Source organism: Prunus persica, chromosome G2 (assembly GCF_000346465.2).
Source record: "Prunus persica cultivar Lovell chromosome G2, Prunus_persica_NCBIv2, whole genome shotgun sequence".
NCBI lineage: Eukaryota > Viridiplantae > Streptophyta > Magnoliopsida > Rosales > Rosaceae > Prunus > Prunus persica.
The window spans coordinates 26,521,565-26,542,063 of NC_034010.1; the positions used below are offsets into that span (position 1 = coordinate 26,521,565).

Sequence of the window (20,499 nt, forward strand, 5' to 3'; positions counted from 1 at the left end):
CCTTCTCTTTTTTCCTCCACGATACATACATTGTTAAGAATTTACACCAATTTGTGATCTTGATAGTATAGAAGGAATACATAGGATTTTGTGATCTTCCTGTGACTATTAGTGAAATATGAATTTCAAAGTGATCTACGATCAAAAATCGCCCTACTAATAATAGCTCTAAACTACATTCATTAAGGCACCATTAACAAAGATGTATCTGTTAATTAAATATGAGTTTCAAAGTTATTTACGATCAGAAATTGCGCTACTACTAATCGTAACTCTAAACTACAATCATTAAGGCACCATTGACAAAGATATACGTTGCATTTTTCATAATATTTAACTCTTTGAAGCCACAATTAAATTTTGCGGACAATCTCCATCAAACACCTCTCAATAAATACATAATCAAGGGAGGAGGTGGGTGGCTCATCGGCCACCCCGGGTCCATATATTATACAGTGTTCATACTTCAAATTCATAGACAAACCCCACTCCCTCTCCGTTTCTCTCTCTAGCTGTATTTATAATATGCTTATTTATTACAAAAATAACTGGATGGTGCGCATTGCATATATTAAGTAAATTTAGATTTTAGGCACCGCTAGATTTAATGGACTAGTCTAATAGGACCTTGACGCTACACGTGTCTAGAAACTGTGGGGCCACATGGGCTATCAGATTTGGCAGCTTTCTTTGAAGTTTGAAAGTCAGAACTGCTGAACTTGGAAACTCAAAGCTCTCTCTCTTCCCCATTCATTCAAAGTATAGGACTGGAAGTACTTTTTGCTTTATTCTTCTTTCCGTGCTGGACCATACTTTTTAGGGATATTTTAGGACTTTTGAAAAATTCTAATTGCTCTCAAATTGGTTGTTGGTTGTGTTGTGTATGTGCGCCATTGCGGCCTTCTTCTGCTCTGCTGCCTGCTCTCAATCAAGTACAAAGCGCAGGCCTCTGTAATCTTTTGGCTATCACTTTAGAAAAAAGCACATTTATTATGGTTTTCATAGAAAGCGAAACTTGTGTTCACATTCTTTGTCCTCTACCTTTTTAGATTTACGCAAATTCTTTGTTCATACGCAGCGCACACATGCATTGGCAATTTGGCAATGCCATATACAGTTTTAAATAATAAAAACACACCAGGAAATAGAAAAGAAAAAAAAGAGAGAATGAAGCTGCAAATCAAGACTGTAATTTTTCTGGCTGTTAGTGTTCACAAAATTCTACACTACAGCTCAAATGTTAGATGGAACTTCTCTCCTAAAATCTTTAGTCTCTATATCCAAAAAGGTAAAACGGTAAAAACCCATCCACATTATCCTAAAGAAAGACACAGAAATTGACAAAAAATTTGAACAAATAATTCTCCTCTTTTTTTCTTGTTTTCTTTTATGGGCAGAGCATCACTTACAATTCTGCAGAGGTGATTGAGATTGCACCACTGGAGATGCTGCCATGGCTTTCATCGCAGAGACTAAATGCCCTTTCCAAATTGGCCACAATATCAGCCATGGTTGGCCTATCTTTCCCTTCCAAATTCACACAATGCATTGCAGTATATGCCACCAGCTCAACCGCCTCAGCTTCATTCACTTCCGGAGGCCCAACCCTTCTGTCCAACACCCTCGCCAGCTCTCCGGCCATAATCGCCGGCACGGCAAAGTCCACGACACTTATCGGGGTCCCTCCGTTCTCGCCGTCCTTGAATATTGCCCTCTTCCCTGTCAAAAGCTCCAACAGCACCACTCCAAGCCCATACACATCACTCTTTGCTGTCAACAAGTTGAGGCCATAGTACTCTGGATCAATGTAGCCAACTGTTCCAGCGGCCTTCTTTGGCCTGTAATCAGCATCTGCTTCAGGACCCATCAACGACAACCCGAAATCGGAGACTCTGGCTGTCCAATTGTTGTCCAGCAGAATGTTTGATGACTTTATGTCCCTGTGAATTATAGAAGGGACTGCATAATTGTGCAGATATTCGATGCCTCGAGCAGCATCTAAGGCCACCTTGATCCTCATTTTCCACGAATTCAATAAACTACTACTCTTTTCGACATTGTTCTTGTCATGCAAATGATCATACAGCGCACCGTTTTTCATGTATTCATAAACCAAGAGCCTCTCATCCCTCTCTTCACAGTACCCAACAAGCCTCACCAAGTGTTTGTGATGAACCCTTGACAAGAAGGCCAATTCTGAGTCAAAGGCACTCTCTTTCTCTTGAAACTTCTTCATCTTCGACGCTGTTTCGCCTCTTTTGATGGCCACCTCACGCCCATCACTCAGTTTGCCTCTGTACACAACACCAAAGCTTCCAGCGCCAATCTTGTTCTCCGATGAGAAGTCATTGGTGGCTGTTGCAAGCTCCGCCAGTGAGAACTCCTCTGCCCTGTCGGGGTGTTTCGCCGACGAGGTTCCACTCCTCTGGCGCCTCATAATTCTCGACCCTTGGCGCCTAATGGTGGACGATCTCGATGGGGGGCTATTGTTTGATGTTGTGCCATTGCCATTGTTAGAGCTAGCAGCTCTGGTGATTGTAGGCTGCACTGAATTGTGAATTTTCTTGTCCCCAAAACAAACGCCTGTCCATAAACAATAAACAATTGTGCAAATACCTGCAAAGATTCCTACAGAACCCACAATCGCAAACGCCAATAAACCCGTCGTCAGAGCCTTAGATGGAGGTGATGGGGGCGAAACTGATGGAGATGGCGGCAATGGCAATGCCGGTGGTGTTGGTGGTGGCGGTGGCAATGAAATTGGACGCACACAGGGCTTGCAAATGTTACCAGAGCCATCACAGAGTTTTTGAGATTCGGGATAAATACCACAGTTGCAAGAAGATGGAACACAAGGGCCTGGAAGAAGCTGAGGCAAATCGAGCTCATCCCCTGACCCAGGCCAACCAGGACCCCAACAAATAATTGACAAATTCATCGTGGTCAATCCACAAGTGAAATTCAACCCAGAAACAATGGTTTCAAAAGACACCCCCTTGGTTTCGTTGACTGAATATTCGCCTCCGCCGCCCCAACAAATCACAGACTGGTTTAATGTCCTGATTGCGCAACTGTGGTTACCTCCAAGGGCCAAAGCAGAGTATTCAAATGGCGAGCCAATAGGGGCGTTTAACTGGCCATGATCATTGCTCCCTTTGCAGACCAGAAGCCCAGTAATGTTGAGCCCACACACGTGCGAACCACCGGCTACAATGCTCAACATTGACATGTTCCTGAACCCGTTTTCAGTCTCATTCGCCATTAAAGTACTACCAGACCCCCAACACCGAACCCGAAGGCTAGACTTCAAAATTCCGCAAGAGAAGCCCGACCCAGATGAAATTGACTCGAATTGCTCCGACCCAGATGGAAATTCGGAGAAGTCCTTGGCTCTCCAGCATTTCACAGCGCCTGTACCGACCACTCTAGCGCAGATATGGCTGTCGCCGACTGACAGATTTTCTAACAAAAAGGTTTCGTTGAAGTATAGGCGTTTGGAATGAAAGGTCGAGTTTCGGGACGAGAAGTTCTCCCAGCAGAGGAGGCTGTAGCCGCCGGAGCGGATGCCGCAGAGGAATGTCCGGCCGCCGGAGATGGCGGAGAACGAGATGTTGGGTTCGACGGTGACGTTTTCTCCACGGCGGTAGCAGAGTATGCGCTGCCGCGGTTGGCCTGAAACGAGGCCGCATACGGTGCCGGAGGCGGAGACGATGGCGAGGGTGGAGCCGGAGCCTAAGGCATGATTTGAGGGGAGGGTGAAGAGGAGGGTGGTGATGAAGGTGGTGAAGGTGGTGAGGAAAGAGAAGGGTAGTTTCGTCATCTAAAAGAGCGGAGATTGACGGCATGGGTGGTGGGTTTTGGACTCTCTGGTCTGCTTCATTGGTGGAGCTCTAGGCGTCTACATGCGCACAGACACAGAGGAAGAGAGAGACACAGAGCAATCCCAAGTTAGATTTGGGAGCTCAGAAACTGATAAAAGACTCGGGTTTCAGGTTGTTTCATAGCATTTATATTAATCCGTTTATTTCATTCTTCTTTTTCCTTTTTTTGTTTGGGACATTTTCGAAACTAGCCATTTTCCTAATTCAATTTTTTTTTTCCCCCTTTAGCAATTTTTATTTATTTAATAATTTTCAAAAGCCAATTTAAAGAATACTAAAATTGTAGTCGTCTCCGAAACCTCTAGGGTCGCTCCACGAACGAACCTCTTCAGTTTTGAGTAATGCTTGAACTCCTTCCTAGAATGTATTGCAAATATGATTGAAAAGGACAATGGAGGAAAAAAAAAAAAAAGGGGGGGGGGGAGCAAGTTTATGTGGTTATCTTCGTATGCATAGTTATTATGCAACGGTCGAGAATTTATATTTCAATTATCACAAAAGATATTCTCACGAGTCGCGTGCTAATAAGCTTACAATTTCTTATAACAAAAAATAAAATTGCATTTGTGTCATATATGGTGTAACCGGCCTTTGAGTAATATCCAATAAGCATGTAACCATCTTTTAAACTTCAATATAACCATTTAAAACTATGTTTTATTTAATTTTTACTTTTCATTGTATTTGCTGTCATTCTTTGAATTTATTTATTTCTTCACGTATTTTCTTTATGAAACTAGTTGTGTGGAACCAAGTTTTAGAAAGCCGCTGGGAACAATCATAACACGTGTGGGAAAATAAATCTGAATTAGGCTCCCTGAGGGGTGAAGCACGTGTAATGTGCATGCGTCATGCAAAAAAAGGGATTTCAGGAAATGAAAATATTTATGAGGGAGTAGGTAGGGTGAGATATTTGACCAAATTCATATATTGTAATTTGAAAATTAAACATTCAAATTAGAAACATAATCAGTGAATTAGTAAGTGTAAAATAAAATAAAATGTTTTAGAGAAAACGAAAACAAAGAAAGAAAGATAAATGAAAGGGAAGGGTGGTTTCGTGGACTCGGCTTGTTAATTTGCTACTTTGTTTATGGTCAAACACGTTTGACAGAGACCCCAAATAAAGGTGGGCAGGTCACTCGAAAATCCCAGATAAAATACATCCCAGTCGTTATTTTTCAAGTTTACCAATTCACCCAATCTTTCACCATCACAATTCACAAAGTCTCTCTTTTTCTTCCCATTTTTGCATACGTGTATATATGTATATATATAAAGGTTTTCAGCTAAATTTGTCAAGTTTAATATGAACAGGTAACTAAATCTTAATAAGTTTGATACGACTATTATTAACACCAATCCCGCTCACCTAATGACGTGCCTTAGGTCAGCAGGTGCAATTAACACACAATCTCCAATTAAAATACGCAACACAACTTGCAAATCAAAAATGGGAGGAATTGTATACCTATAACCAATTCAAAAAATGGATGTAATTGTTGTTGTAACCTAATTAATATACACATATGTATATATAAGCCCCCAAATGAGAAGGGAAAAAAAATTATTAAATGGAGAAAACAAAAAGAATGTCGGCAAAAATAGATATAAGTATTCAAATCATCTCAGAAAAGGTAAAGCAGACATGTTTAGTTAATTCAATTGTGTAGTGTGTACGTGAATATTGAGTAATCTAAGCACATTTCCTAATGATAATTAATTAGTTGCATTGCATTTGAAGATGAGGAAGAACCTTCTATTCTGTTGTCTAATCGCATTTCAACGTTTGACGTGTGAAAAAGACAGTCTTTCTCATAATGAAACAAAATAAGGACTCTTTTTATTTCTCTCTTTCTTCTTTTTGGGTCTGAATACACCAATTAGTAATGCATATATACTGAAGATTTGGTTGCTATGTGCATACTGCATATATATATATATATATTTTCCCCTCGAAAGAATGAACACGTTATTTCCAAATAGAGATTACAAAAAATCCAATACAAAGTCAGAAAAAGAAAAATAAGGACTAAAAAAAAAATGAACACGTTATTACCAAATAGAGATTACAAAAAATCCAATACAAAGTCAGAAAAAGAAAAATAAGGACTAAAAATATATATATATATATATATTAAAGTCTAACTCCAAATACAAAATACATGCCCAAAACAACAAACAACCCAAAAAAATACATAAATTCTATAATCAAATCCTACAAATAATAAGTCGCCACCGCCAACGCCACCATAAGAAGAAAAAGGTCCAAAAGAACCAACAAATGGGATCTGCAGAGCATGGGTTTTGGGGAGCAATTCACCAATAGTTATCATAAGCATGCGATCAAAGTGGGGGTCAAAATTGACCCATAAGTTACAGAGTCCACACCTCCGTAACAAAAGCTCATATATATGAGGATGGGTTGTAGGGGAGACGCAGATGCAGCAAGCCAGTAGACGACTAAGAAAATCATAGAGAGAGAGAGAGAGAGAGAGAGAAGAGGATTTTAGGGTTTCAGATCTCATGGAAGGAAGAGAGGAAAGAACTTATTTATGATGATGGGAGGAGATGAGGAGGAGGTGAGAGAGGTGTGATGGTTGAAGTGAAGTGGAAGAGGAGATACATATTTCTTCATCTAGTTTTAAGTTCATTAGGCTTTTCTACATTTTTGTCAAAATATGATAAACATTTTAGTAAGATTGAGCAATAATTCATTACTATCAACATCGATATTGTTTTCAACTTAATCACATTTATAATTCAACGAGATGAAGTTTTATCATAAAAGACATACTCACTTATAAATTGTATTTTATTTCACAATACTTTTACATTCTTGTACATAGCTTTTGCTTTTAGACAAAAGATGGGGATTGTATTTATCTAAACTAATGAAATAAGATAGTAAAAAGGTACTTTTGAGCTTTGACTGGAAAAAGAGTTTTGACCCAATATTTGTTGATCATTAGATAAATTTAAGCAATCTCCTAAACTGCCCAAAGGAGGCTTGAATATAATTAAAGCACTCAAATGGGGAAAATAACCTCATTTATGATAAAACAATAATAAATAGGTTTAAAAATAGTGTGAACTGTGAAGGAAAGTTGTAGTGCATAGTTGTCAACAGAGTTAAGATATAATAAAAAGGCAACCAACTGCAAAAGTGATTGAACAACACAAGAGCATCTGGGCCCAAGTTTTTGTATTAGTATACTCATAGCTGTTGCGCAAGATTAGGACAGAGCTAATCTAATAAAAAATATATCCAACTTCATTATGTTTTTTTAATTCTTTTTTAAATACATTAAAATTATCCTTACAGACTCTCCAATCTTGTGGCATCAATATATATATATATATATATTATATGTGTCGAATGTTGACTGGCTACAGATATAATAATTTATGCAGTGCAGCATATAAAGATAATGATGCAGAAGTTGGCCTTTTCCAGATTTTCAGTTTTATTTATTATTGTTTTTAACAAAGGTAGAGCTGAAACCTAGAAATGCTGGGCTTTTTGTGAGGTTGAGAAAAGTTGGCGATGAAACTCAAGGCAACATAGGCATGTTATCAAGATTCAGCTTGTCTGGGTTTGGCAAGTTTTGAGAAAGCGATACATTTAAAAAAAATTAAATGAAAGGCAACAGCCAAATTACCAAGAAGGCAAGAATGAACACAAAATACGAATATAGATAATAAAAAAAGTGAAAAATAAGGCAGACCCTCGTGCCTTTGCCTTTTGTCACTGAATATATAAGAGCCAAGCTGTTAAAGGAACCATGAGTGCCTAACATAATGTCGGATTGCTGGCTGCTCCTCAATTAACACGACATGATTAACAACTAAACAACCTTAAAGAAGTTATGAAGAAAGAAGGGTGTCCTTGTTGCTGTGCCAGATAATTTGAGAGGCACAAAGATCAAGGTAGGGCAAGGTGAAGAAAGATATGCAGAGTTAATTTTAATTTGGCCAAGGCTCGGTGGTGGTGAGCCAATGGAGTCTAACTCAGCGGAATGTTCAAACTATCATGATACTTTGGTAGTATGTATGCGTGAGAAATCCTCTCATCTTGTAAACTAGCGCTTGTATTTGAAAAAGGCTTGGCAGTAGTGAATCAAATTTTACCAGCGGTTGCAGCTGAGGCCTAGTGTTAACCATCCAACAGGCTCAGCCTAAAAATGTCAATTCACATGATGATAGTTCAGTCCAGTTTGGCCCTAAAGACTCTTTTTGGGTTTTCCCTCAAAGTGACACAGAGACTAGCAGTTGGGCTGAAGTTTGGTCTGTCAATGTACTTTCTGGTGGTTCAAGGGGCTAGGATTAGAATTTAGAATTGTTAGGTTACTTCTGGTCACACTCAACTCAGGACCAGACAGAACTGATTTTCTTCCTATGTATCTATTTATGAATGCGTAGACTCGGTCTAAGCCAAGTTATACTCTGTTTTTTTTTGGTAGTTTTAAGTTTCACTCTGTAGGATTTTATGTTGTACCAGAAAAAAATTGATGACAGAAAACAGAACTGAAATATACAACCATTAGGTCTTCCCCATTGCTACAGCTAAGACCATTAGGATTTTATGTTGTACCAGAAAGAAACCCGTAATTTCATATTTGTGTTTGAATTTAACTTAAAACCCAAATCTGGATTCAAAAAGAACTTGGATATTACATTTGAGATGGCCTTAGAAAATCTTTGGTGTAATTCCAATTCGAGCACGAATGCTTACACATGCAAACTGGTGGCATTCCGTTGAGTTCTGACTCTTTTGAGTTCATATCAGCAGCATACAAAACACAAGCATGATGAGAAACGTATAAACTGCTAATAATTATTGGCAACAATTTCACAAAATCCTAACAAATTACATAAGGGATTGAAGAGAACAGCAAGCAATATAGACAAAGTTACACAAAAATCATAGTAAACAAATCTAGACACAAATGGTTTTCGTATGATAGTGAGATGAAGCACTAGGACCTCTGGTCAAAAGACAGCCTTGTATCAACAAATTGCAGTGCACACACTGAAGCTGTACAGACACTCCCTTTGAGGCTTGAACTAAGCAACGGTTGAGGATTTGCATGAAAGAAGAATGGGAATTTCATTGCATATAATTATTGAAAATCCTACTATTTCCAACTTGTTGAAGGAATCCCCTGCTTTTGAAACCATTCAAGCATGTGAAACCTTTCATAAAGCACTGGCCTTACATCTTTCTGCAGGGAGAGGTGCTTGAGGAGTGGAAGAAGAACATCCAAAAGCTGAACAACAAAGGTTAAGAGGAAAGGAAAAGGATGTGAAACCGAGAAGTTAAGTAATAACTGGTAAAGAGCCAGAAATTTCATTAAGTTTGATTTTTCTACCTGTGTGTCGTGTGTTTGCCCAGCAGAAAATGCAATGCATGGAATTCCATTCAAAGGTTGCAACAAGAAACTGAAAGGGTTGTTGTCAACAATAACAATTCGGCGCATATCCTTTGCTAGGCCAGAGAGATCCTTCACATGCTCCCGGTATTCCCTGTATTCATCCAACATTAGAGGTTTTACCAAACTAAACAACTTAGTCTTGTGCTGCGAACAACCAAGGGTTTAAATCCTCGTAATACCAGTACTTGAGCTATTTAAACAAAATTTCAGTAACAACACTCATGGAGCCACAAGGCTGCCTAAAAGTATACATCGACAAATTGGGATAACGACTTGAAGCAATAAAACATAGGAACACAGAAAGTGATCAACTGTATAGATATATGTCGAAAATCTTATGTTAAGTTTACATTCTATACAGAGCTTGAAATAACTCTAATAACTTTATGAGCCATCAAGAAAAAGTTTGAAAATTACTAGCTGTGTGCGTGCTACTCCAACACGAATACGCCTTATAACTCAATATGGCATTTATGATGTGGTTTCTTGTAAGAGCATAAAAATTTTATCACACTCAATTAGAAGACAACTAGAGACTAGAGTGCTGCGGGTAATAGGCTAACTTTATATGGTGATTATATACGTAAGTGATGGTGACATGTTATGAAGGACCATAAGATTTCTGTGTCTGAAAGTGCTTATGACATATGAAGATCTCCAAGTAAAATACTGAAGCAGCAATTTCAAGAGGACAATTACACGGGCATCAACGTGAGACATATACATTTTTTGCAAAAGCAACAGAAGAAACTCATGTAGATAGGTCGGATAAAATCTCAGATGAGGTTTTCCTTGCAAATAGCTACTAATTTTGGAAAAGAGACCCAAAACTGTTTACAGAAGATGAAAAATACAGGGAGCATCACTCACGTGCTGGTTGTTGAAGGCCGATAAAGTCGACAACTGAATAGATTATCAACATCTATTCTGTCAACAAGTGGTCTAGCATAACCTGATACAATTCAGAAACATAGACATTCCAAATAGTTAGAGGAAAAGGAAGGGCCAAATTAAGAGAAAAATAAAAAAGGAAATGGAAGGTTATAAGCAAACCTTCAAGACCAGCAGTAAACAACACCAGCTCTGCAAACTGACTGACTTGTCTTAAGAAGTCTTGCAACCCGGGACGCTCAAAGACAGTAACATAATTGACCTTTGGTTTCCCATCACATTCCTTCAAACTCCAACACACTCGTGTAAACAAACTTTGCATCTTTTGAATGTAGACAAGATAATCAATTAAAGAAGAAAAGCACCTTGTCTGAAGATACGCATTCAAGCTCAAACCACTTCAACCCACCTTCTGTAGCTTGATCTCGAACGACAGCGGGCAAGCTAGACGACTCATATGCACACACTAGAGTTTCATCCAGGTCAAGAACTACCTGTAGTAGTGGCTCTTTAGTGCCAAACACACAAAAAAGAAAAGTGCACTGCACACCCACCACACCTCCCTCTCTCTCTCTCTACTGAATTTCCATATCATCCAGCCATTTTTAGTAAACTAATTCTTCGTCCCATTAGCTTTAATTATTCATCAAATTCGTAAATTAGCTTCTATATATAACATTCAACTGATAGCAAAATCAAAACTTTTTTTAATTGATTAATACAGAACATGAATAAAACCAAAAATTAGAACAAGAATTCCAGTAATTCAAGATTTTTATTTACAAAAATAGAAAGTTGCTGAAATTCGAATGCGTACCGTGAGCTTGTGGATGCGGTCGTCGGAGTCGGCATCTGGGGTGTCGGCGATTTCAACGGCGGAGGCGGCGGGAGAGTCGTGCTCGAGCTCCTGCAACTCAACGACCGGCAGGGATTTGAAGGAGGCGGAAGAAGACGAAGCCGAAGACGAAGAAGAGAGGAGGGGGTGGTGACCGAGGGCTCTGAGGATTTGGAGGAAGATCTGGAAGAAGAAGCCGAACCAGTTCACCAAGGCTCGCCATACTTGGAGAGTCTTGGGCGAGTAGACCACCTCACCCTGAGTCAACTCGGCCATTGTTTTGGGTTGTCAGAACAGAGGAGGCTGATTGATTGGGCTTTTTGTTCGTTCGTTAACTGCGACTCTTTTCTCTCTCTCTTACTAACTCTAAACTCTCATCAGCCAATCAAAACCAAACACACCACCTCTTTGTCTCTATCGTGTTCCTTGTTTTCTCGGCGATGCTGCTTTCGACGAAGCCTAGAGCGAGGTCGGGTTGCGGACGCCGACGCGCTGCGGAGGCGAGTGAGAGAGAGTTTTGAGGGGTTTCCGAGTGCAGGGTTTTGACAAAATTTACACGCGCGAAATGAGGGCGTGGAACGTGGAGAAAAGTGGGAAAGTAAATCCTAGTCGCGCCAATCAGAAGAGACAATCTTTTCTTCTTTAAGACCAACTTTGATAAAATCATCACCACTGAAATAATTCAGTGTTTTTGGGTCTGCATTCAGTGATTGGTGATGATGAGCAAAACTGGATGAGGAACATTTATTTATTATTATTTCTGTCTTTTTTGGTCAAGGTTTTTTATTTTTTATCTTTCATTTCTACGAATGGAAAATTTGGTAGTCATTTTCTCATCTCATAAAACCTGGCACTGACAGCTTCAAACAATTTCACTTATTTTATCTTATCAATCATGGAAAGATTTAAATTTTCTTAGAAAACAAATTCTTTGGTTTGAATTGGATAACATATCAAATGAGAAAACGACCATTTGGTGTATAGGATTGAATTGGATAACATACCGAATGAGGAAACGACCAATGTAGAATTGGCATCTAAAAGAACCGAATCGACGCCAAAAATAGTTTATTACATTTTCTATGACCCAGTCGCTCAGAGATTGCTTATGGGAGCATTTTGTACAAAGAACAAAGTATGAATATGTTAATCAGCATGAGAATATACGACAGGACAATGCAAAACAGGACATGTACACAAAACCAAAACTGATATTGCATATTGGAAGCGCATCCCAGTCAGTCCTGTGCCTCATAGGATGCAACTCAACTCTGCTCACAAATGTGCCCTTCAAAACTGAATGTACAGCAAATAAAGCCACGAGGGGAAACCATTACCCCCCACAGGTTTAGAAAGGACTCGATTCGTACGTGTAGGAAAGCCATGGATGCTCCATTGCCTCCCTCGCCGTTGGGCGTCTCTCGGGATTGACTTCAACCAAGCTTTTAACAAAGTCGATAAACCCGACATCGGATACTTGCAGGTGATTCTCCAAGGAGGACTCCTCAGGGATTATATATTCCAGTTGGCTTGTCTCCTGGATATGGGATGGCAAGCGTTAGTCCATATGCTATATTCGTTAAGTACAAAAAGAAAAGTAAAGATGATTTACCATTAAGTGAAAAACCGGAAACAACTGTAAAAGTCTATAACTACTCATTTAGAGAGACATTTGGAGTATGCACCTCATTTATGTGGTAAAGATCTAACTCGTTTGTGAAGTACTTGTCTGTCTCCTGACCTCTCACTAACATATCCAGATCAATAGGACCAAGCATTCCAATCATACGTGCAAGGATCATTACAATCGCATCATTTGGAAAGAGCACCTGATGAAGACATAGATATTATGAACACAACTGTATTTATGTATGAAATTTTTTACCAGAGGAATTATTCCTTCAAGTTGATGGGAACCTAAAGAAAGCATCATTTGATTGGCTATTAATAAAACAGAGCCGAATATAATGAATAAAGTTGAGGCAAACAGAGACATACTTCCCCAGAACATAGCTCAGCCAAGATACAGCCCAAAGACCACATGTCAATCTTCTCGTCATAAGGGAGGCCAAGAATGACTTCAGGAGCTCTGTAGGAACGAGATTGCACATATAGGCACAAGTTGTCCGTGCGAAAACAACTGCTTCCAAGATCAATGATCTTTATTTCACATCTTCTGTAACTTTTTATAAGAATGTTTTCAGGCTTTAGATCACAATGAATAATTCCCAAGTGATGCAAGTAATCCAATGCCTCTAAACATTGACGGGTTATGACCTGTTAAGAGGGCACCATTAATTTTTAAAGCAGCTGAAAAGCCATGGCTAATAGTGATGGAATCCAGTAGGGAAAACATTACAAGTTAATAAAACACGCACCTGCAACCTCCTTATTGTGAAGTAAGCCTCTCCGCCAGATTCTTGACTGAACTTCTGAAACTCATACAAGTTTGCCCGAAGGAGTTCACAAACAATGAAGAGATGCTCCTGTTTTGCAAGAATAAATTTGGGCACATTAAATAATTTGAAGAATGCATGCCATTGTAAGAATTCCAATCAATCAACCCAACAGAGTCATCATTCCTCCTCTTACATATATAACAATTATAGGGTTATAAACTTAGCCTCGGTGAATGAAATATACCATGTCCCACTCAAATGAAGCAAATTATTTGAAGTTCTTTTAACAATGGATCAGAAAGAAATACCTGATGATAGAAGTAGTCGTACAATCGCAGAATGTGGTGTTCATCTCCAGGGTCATTTTTGTTGACAAACTTTAGAAGTTTAATCTCATCCAAACTCTGATCGAAAAACTCTTTATCATTTTTTATGATCTTAAGGCAAACATCGACTCCTGTGTGAAGATCATGAGCCTGTACAACCTTACTGAAAGCTGCCGAACCAATATATTCTGTTATATAGTATCTGCTTGCAATTACGGTCTTTAGCACAATGGGGAAATCCTTGTTTTCTTCAAATCCAGTCCTGTAAACGGCACAACACATGAGTAAAACTGATAGCTACCTATCAATACACACGTACATGAGCTCAAACCTCTATCAAAACAGAGATAAGAAAATATCCTCCCAAGGTAAATGCTTCTTCTTAGTCAAGATGAATCAATAAGTTGTCAATGCCTTACAAGTGGCAAAAAGTAGCTTAACAGCACGGACACCAAGAATTTAGCTATGACAGAACCAAAACCATAGAAAGCATACTATTCCCAACAAACCTGTTCTTTCTGTGTATGATTCTTAATTCGAAAACTTCATATTCATCCTCGTTAGCATTGTAGATCAGAACCTCATCAGTGTCAACACCATCTCCATCAGCAGCAGCCTCAGGCTCGCAAGGTTCTTCATTTACTTCACTGTCTCCAACTCCATAGCCATCAATTCCTTTTTGCATGAAATCTTTCTCTACAACCTTACCATCTAAACCAGAGGAGCCTTTAAAGTTTTCAACCCGGTCATTTTTAGAACTCTTACTTATTCTATGATTTGTAGCAGCACCAATGTCAGTGGGAGGAATGTCCCCCAAAACCTTTAATTGGCAATTATTGAAATCAGTTTGTTTTGAGCTCCGGTAGCAGCAATCTGCAGAATGTTCATCATAAAATCCTTCAGCTCCAACACAGCAATTGTAAAGGTGGACTGAAGAAGCAGGGGGAGCACATCCCTCAGGCTCCTCCTCAAAGCCTCCTTCAAGGTTATTTTTCTTATCAAAATTATAATGATCTGTTACATAAAGCTCACTTTTATCATCCCCGGGAGAAATATTAGTAAGACAATTCTTGTCCAAGTAATCGAGGCTTATGTCTGATTGAAATGCTTCAGATTTAAAATTCAGACCCGGGAGGTTCTCATTTTGCTTGTCTGTGTCCGAAGTCATGATGTACTTATCTTCACTGGGACAGGCAAAGAAGTCTGGCCCTTCAAAGCAAGGAGTCATGAAGTCTCCATCATCTTTCTCATCGTGCCAGAACAGGTCATTTTGCATATCAAAATCATGGTAATCACGGGCAGTGCCAAATTGAGAGAATCTATCAGATGAGGCTTTGGAACCACTTGGAGATGTCGATCGAATTCCATACGGATTTGTAAATTCTGTGAAATAAAAAAGGGAGAGACTTCTCTAATTAACTATCAACTAACAGAAAGAAACAATGGCAAGATAATCACTAGGAAATCTTCTGTTTCCTGGCTGAAGAACTAGGGAAGCAATAGAAAATCTTACAAAGACTGAAATTCAATAAGCCTTAAGTTACTGATATTATAGGTGCTCTATGGATATTTGATTTTCCAGCATGCCTTTTCATGTGCATATCATCAGTGACTAAAAGACAATTTGCTAAAGCACAATTCAGGGAAAAGAAAATGTGAGGAAACAAAGGAAACAAAAAAAAATGTCAGTTGAAGTTCCATGCAGCAATGCGCAAGTTTCCTTTTTGCTTTTTTCGCCGATTTCAATTTAACACATTGGAAGAAACAACAAACTGAAATGATAAGAATAGTCTTTATAGCAATCAACCAGTAGCTGAATTTTGATCCAAGTCAATAACTTTGAACTACCTGATGATGAGCACATATTAGAAGTAGAGGACCCCATGCTCACAAACTCATCATCTTCCTGCGAGCTCGATCTCGAGCATTCTCCGCCCCCTGGAACCTCTGATCGCCGGGAACTCGCCGGAATTCTAACCGGAGGCGGCGGAGGCACCATCGGAAACAAGAATTTCTCGTAATCGAGACAACCCAGATCACCTTTTTCAATCATATCCTCTTTGAGAGCCGACTCGGCATCTGAAAGCCCGTTTTTCCTCAAGAATTGCAGCACTGCATCGACGTCTGCTGAGACCGCCATGAACGTGGAAAAAACTCAGAGCTACTGGAGTGGGGAAAGAGGTGAGTGCATGTGAATAAAGAGAGCTGGGAGCGGCAAAAGTGGAAGCTACAACATGGTTCAGGGTTTGCATGCTTGTAAAAGAGAGAGAAAGAGAGAAGAGTGAGTCTCCCTCTCTCTCTTCTTATGTGCTCTTTCTGTGTCTATCTCTGCTGTAAATCTGAAGCTAAAGGATAGAGAGAGAGAGAGAGAGAGAGAGAGCGGAGGTGGTGTCTAATGTCTTACCAACTTTGAAAAGCGAGGGCCGTGGGTTTTGGGGGTTTTTGGTTTTTGGTAGGCCCATTTTTTCTATCATCGAAACAGTCGTACACGTGTCAATATATGATTTCTACACGTGGAAACTGGTCCCATTGATTTGCTTATATTTCTCTTTGTTTTGGTGGCAAGTCTTTTTGGTCGTTTATGGGACCATCTTCATTTCACTTTTTTCCACTTACTTAAAAAGAAAAAAAGAAAACCTATAACGCGTTTTCTTTTCCTTTTTCTGTATAATGACTACGTTGGTGGTTACTATTTGCTACTTTTTTTCCTTATGGAAGAAAAGGAGGTCAAAATCAAAATGAGTTACAACCTGCATTGTTTGATGCTCAGATATGAAGCTTCCTAATCAACGCTTTTTAAGGTCTTTGATATTTTTTTTCCTACACGAGCGATAGCCTAAATAACTCAAGTATGCAATATTCTTGGTATTTAAGTAAAGTTAATTCGAACCGGTTCGTCAAATTAAAACAATTTCTCATTTATTCAGGTGGACTGATGTTGAGGTGTCAATCTTATATGCAGAATTACACATATTCTTTCTATCATTGTCTTTCTTTCTCCTAATGAATGTGTGACGAATTTTCTATTAATTAAATGGTTGGTATACAATCAACCTAATAATTTCAGCTGTAAAATTGCTTAGAAGGAATGAAATTAGCAGAAGTAAAAAAGATAGCCTGAAATGCAATGCAGTAAAAGGTGATATTTAAAATAAATAAAGCGTCGCAATCTGAATTGTTTGGTCCACCTTCTTTAATCTAACTGGCCAAAGTTCTTGTGGGGGAGGATCCAATTGTTCGATTAAATTTACTGGTGCAACCTACTTTTCAATGGGGTCATGAAATAATCAACACGACCCACCGCAGATCATCATGTTGTTTTCTCAAACCCAAAAAAAAAGTTGACAGATACATGCATTTTTTCACTTTTTAGCTTCTTTTACACGTGACAGCGGTAAAGGATAATGAAGCCTTCATCTTTTTTCCACCTTTATTTTTTTACCGTCTGCTTCTTATCATGGGCATTCTTTTTACCTCCTTTATTTTTCTTGTCATCTTGTGTTTGCCTTTGTCTTTGAAATTTGAATGAACTGCCCGTTGGTGATCTATCATTAGGTTTAGGTTGAAACCATGCATTGCATACCGACTACAGTACAGAACTAGGTTTTTCTTTTTCTTTTTGGATTGCTTGTTTGTTTACTTGTTTATAATGATTCATTATGACTAATGGTGTTTGTTTATCTCTCTAAAACATGAGAGAAACTCTTTTATGTCGGGGATAGCAACTATCCCTCAATTTATAACACAATAACACGTGAAATAAAATAGAAGCATATAGATATTATAATTGACTTAGTCTAGCTTCCATCCAACAACAGGATATCACCATTATTTTTTATAATTAGAAGCATCTTTATTAGATTCCCATGCATATTTCAAGCATTTTTCAAAATATGTTTTATAGATGGGGGTGGAATAATTAAATGAGACTATGAGACACAAGTAGTTGAATTGAATGCGTCCAAAACCCTAATCAAATAATTAAACAAAATTCTAAAACAGAATGACGTAAAGATCATTACCATCTCTAATCAAAAGCATAATTAAACACACGTTAGGTACATATATTATATTATAATCATTTCCACACAAAAAAAATAAAAAATAAAAAAATTCCAGTGATGGCTCAGAGTTTTTAAAAGCAACAAATGGGCAGTTTATCAAACAAAATTATTGAATCTTCAAATGCAAGTTTATATGCTTGATTGGAAGTGGATGATCTTTCCCTTCACTCTAATTTTATTATTAATATCTGACACAACACAAGACAATAACATGTTTAATTTATATATTTTCCCCACAAAATAAAGATCTTCTGATTTTCCCTTGTTACTTTTATACGTGTGATCATGTGCTGTTGGGTAACACACGTGCGGCTCATAGCAAAGCAATGCTTTCCTTGGAACAAGGATCGCTAATATCATAGATTCACAGTGGGGTTGACAAAATAATCACATGGAGTTTAGGCCACGCCCACGCAGAATAATCTTATGGAATGATGTGCGCAAACCATGTGCTGAGTCTGCCGATTAATTCTAATTATGAGAAGCTCTGTACCATTTAAAAATTATGATTTATGAATTCTCAAAACTTTTATTACCATCCATACTTGAAAAGTAAGAGATTAGATTGATGATAAAGATAGTTGATCTCGTACGCGTTCATTCTCTTTTTTATTGTCTTCTCTAATACAATCAAAGTATAGTCTAAATCAGAAGAAGAATGAGAATTTCTTATATACATACTATTAAAGCGACATGTGTGTTATAACCTGAAATAACTAATTTACAAATTAAAACCCTTTCTCACTCGACTGGTCTAAAACCCATTGACAAATTAAGGGTTAGTTTTGTTTTGATAATCCATCCTAGATTCCGTAAATGAAACGTGATGACACCTTTATGAACGAGACTGTGCGTGGTCTGTGCTTCAAGTTTCAATACAGAAGAGAACAAACAACATTCCCATCCATGCATTAAACACATAAATAAATACAAACAAAAAAAGGGTTTATGGCACTCAAATCTGAATCTGGGAATGCGCAAAAGCATATGAAAGCCCACCATAAAAACCTGCAGCTTGTCTTTCTTCAACTATGAATTAGTTGTGCCCACAATGGCAATGTAGGGACCCATCCAAAATGGCTCAAGAAAAGCCCAAGAATTGCTGGGCACATATCTCCACTTACGTGGGATTTATAGGCCCATAAATATGTTGTGCTCGTTCTGTGTTCTTTTTGGGCCTCCTTGTTCCAAAATAAAATAATAATAAATATCCTACTGAATGTTAGAAAGTTTGAATTTTTTTTCAATAATATAATGATGGAAAGTGAAAATTTGTCAAATCAAGAAACGAATGGAGGGAAAGAACTAGGTTCCCCACTAGCAAACTCATAAATTCCTATTTTTGGTAACAAATCCAAGCATCAACAACTAGGCCACTCACCCACTCACCCATGAAAATGATGACCCCACCCCACCCAATAACTCCTCTCTCTCTCTCATTCATGTTTCACTTTTATCTTTCTTTCTTTTTCTTTCCACATCTCCATAATTTCTTCTTTACGTGGAAAAGAAAAACTTTTTCCACAGTTCATGGATCACTTCATATGCTTGGACATGTTCATACGCATCTCCTACTCAGGAATAGGCATCCCCACCCCAACATACACATAAAATCACATTATTGAACTTGTTTCCTATCTCTTTCTAGTCGGAAAATTTTAATTGGAGTAGTATTATTGTCGCGTTGCAGTACAAAATAGTTATTAAAAAAATAATAATAATCCAATTTACAACAAAAAAAGACACTGGTATGAAAAGACACCGGTATTCCATACCGGTGCATGGCCGCCCACGGATTGGTAGAAACCTGACTATCAAGTTGTTTTCTATCTCTTTTTAATAGGAAAAATTTAAGTAAATTATTTTTGTCACGTGACAATACAAAATAGTAAAACAGTCACACTTACACAAATATTTATATCTTGTTCGATTTTGTTTTTTTGGAAGGAAGCGATTGGTGTTAGTAATTGTAGGATTATAAAGTTGATGGGTGGGGCTAGAAGCCACTATTGGATTTTTGTACCACATCTGGAAAAGAAGATACGAGTGGGAATGGTTCTTCCATGGCTGTGTAGACTTGGAATTGCTGGGTTCGCAAAGGAGTATTGTTGATTTGATTTTGAGGTCTCTTATTTCTGGCAAAGTGGGGAGCCATGTCTGAGGCTTTTCAAAATTATAAGTGTTGGTGTCATGTCATGCTCTTTGCTGTTGTTCGACTTCTTTTTTGGGTGCTCAAATTAATGTCTTGTCACCAAAGTAAGCTTTAGTGTAATTGAGTCTGTTTAAGGTACGATAATTGACCTGATTATCAAATCTTTGAAAATTAAACATTAGGGTTTTTCTTTTTTGATATTTTTTTAAAATTAAAAAAAAAAAAAGAGGAAAAAGAAGAAAATGAAAGAATGGAAATCATATGGAGCCAGCTTTATGCGACAAGCATGTTCAATCATGGTCCCAAGGAGTTATTCAATTGCCAAGTGAAAGAGATGTTGAATATATTCCCAAATTTATATACAGCCGCAAATTTATTTATTTATATTTTTTCACTTTAAGTAAGAAATTTAAACTCATTGATCATCTTAGTTGTTTGTCCTCAAATGGACCGACCTTGTGACCTTTCAATTTTTTTTTATAATTATTTTATTTCAATTTATTTTTCCACATCTTT

The 20,499-nt window shown here is 38.1% G+C and overlaps 3 protein-coding genes across 4 annotated transcripts; all 3 read right to left on the reverse strand.

Moving 5' to 3' along the window:
• LOC18786808 (putative serine/threonine-protein kinase-like protein CCR3) lies at positions 1,169–4,251 on the reverse strand. The gene has a single exon (XM_020558562.1). The coding sequence runs from the start codon at positions 3,818–3,820 to the stop codon at positions 1,406–1,408; it is 2,415 nt and encodes an 804-aa protein (XP_020414151.1). The 5' UTR covers positions 3,821–4,251; the 3' UTR covers positions 1,169–1,405.
• LOC18787149 (carboxy-terminal domain RNA polymerase II polypeptide A small phosphatase 1) lies at positions 8,691–11,739 on the reverse strand. The gene is made up of 6 exons (XM_007218680.2): positions 11,025–11,739; positions 10,573–10,701; positions 10,370–10,490; positions 10,187–10,268; positions 9,254–9,407; positions 8,691–9,151 (listed from the first exon to the last, which is right to left on the reverse strand). The coding sequence occupies exons 1-6, from the start codon at positions 11,316–11,318 to the stop codon at positions 9,020–9,022; spliced, it is 912 nt and encodes a 303-aa protein (XP_007218742.1). The 5' UTR covers positions 11,319–11,739; the 3' UTR covers positions 8,691–9,019.
• Positions 12,024–16,173, reverse strand: LOC18785303 (aurora kinase A). Of its 2 annotated transcripts, XM_020556812.1 has the most exons (8): positions 15,616–16,172; positions 14,800–15,150; positions 14,277–14,640; positions 13,750–14,029; positions 13,421–13,528; positions 13,041–13,319; positions 12,728–12,871; positions 12,024–12,579 (listed from the first exon to the last, which is right to left on the reverse strand). In XM_020556812.1, exons 1-8 carry the CDS (start codon positions 15,905–15,907, stop codon positions 12,391–12,393), a joined length of 2,007 nt encoding a protein of 668 aa, XP_020412401.1. In that variant the 5' UTR covers positions 15,908–16,172; the 3' UTR covers positions 12,024–12,390. The 2 variants fall into 2 exon arrangements, with proteins under 2 accessions (XP_020412401.1, XP_020412399.1); XM_020556810.1 differs by having other exon boundaries at positions 14,277–15,150; positions 15,616–16,173.

Coding starts and splice junctions, on each gene's coding strand:
- LOC18785303 (XM_020556810.1), bottom strand. CDS start 15,907: ATGGCGGTCTCAGCAGACGTCGATGCAGTGCTGCAATTCTTGAGGAAA. Junction 13,529..13,749: donor ACGACTACTTCTATCATCAG/GTATTTCTTTCT, acceptor CTTGCAAAACAG/GAGCATCTCTTCATTGTTTG. Junction 12,872..13,040: donor CTGAGCTATGTTCTGGGGAA/GTATGTCTCTGT, acceptor TGTCTTCATCAG/GTGCTCTTTCCAAATGATGC.
- LOC18787149 (XM_007218680.2), bottom strand. CDS start 11,318: ATGGCCGAGTTGACTCAGGGTGAGGTGGTCTACTCGCCCAAGACTCTC. Junction 10,491..10,572: donor AATGCGTATCTTCAGACAAG/GTGCTTTTCTTC, acceptor TGGAGTTTGAAG/GAATGTGATGGGAAACCAAA. Junction 9,152..9,253: donor GGCAAACACACGACACACAG/GTAGAAAAATCA, acceptor TTTGTTGTTCAG/CTTTTGGATGTTCTTCTTCC.
- LOC18786808 (XM_020558562.1), bottom strand. CDS start 3,820: ATGACGAAACTACCCTTCTCTTTCCTCACCACCTTCACCACCTTCATC.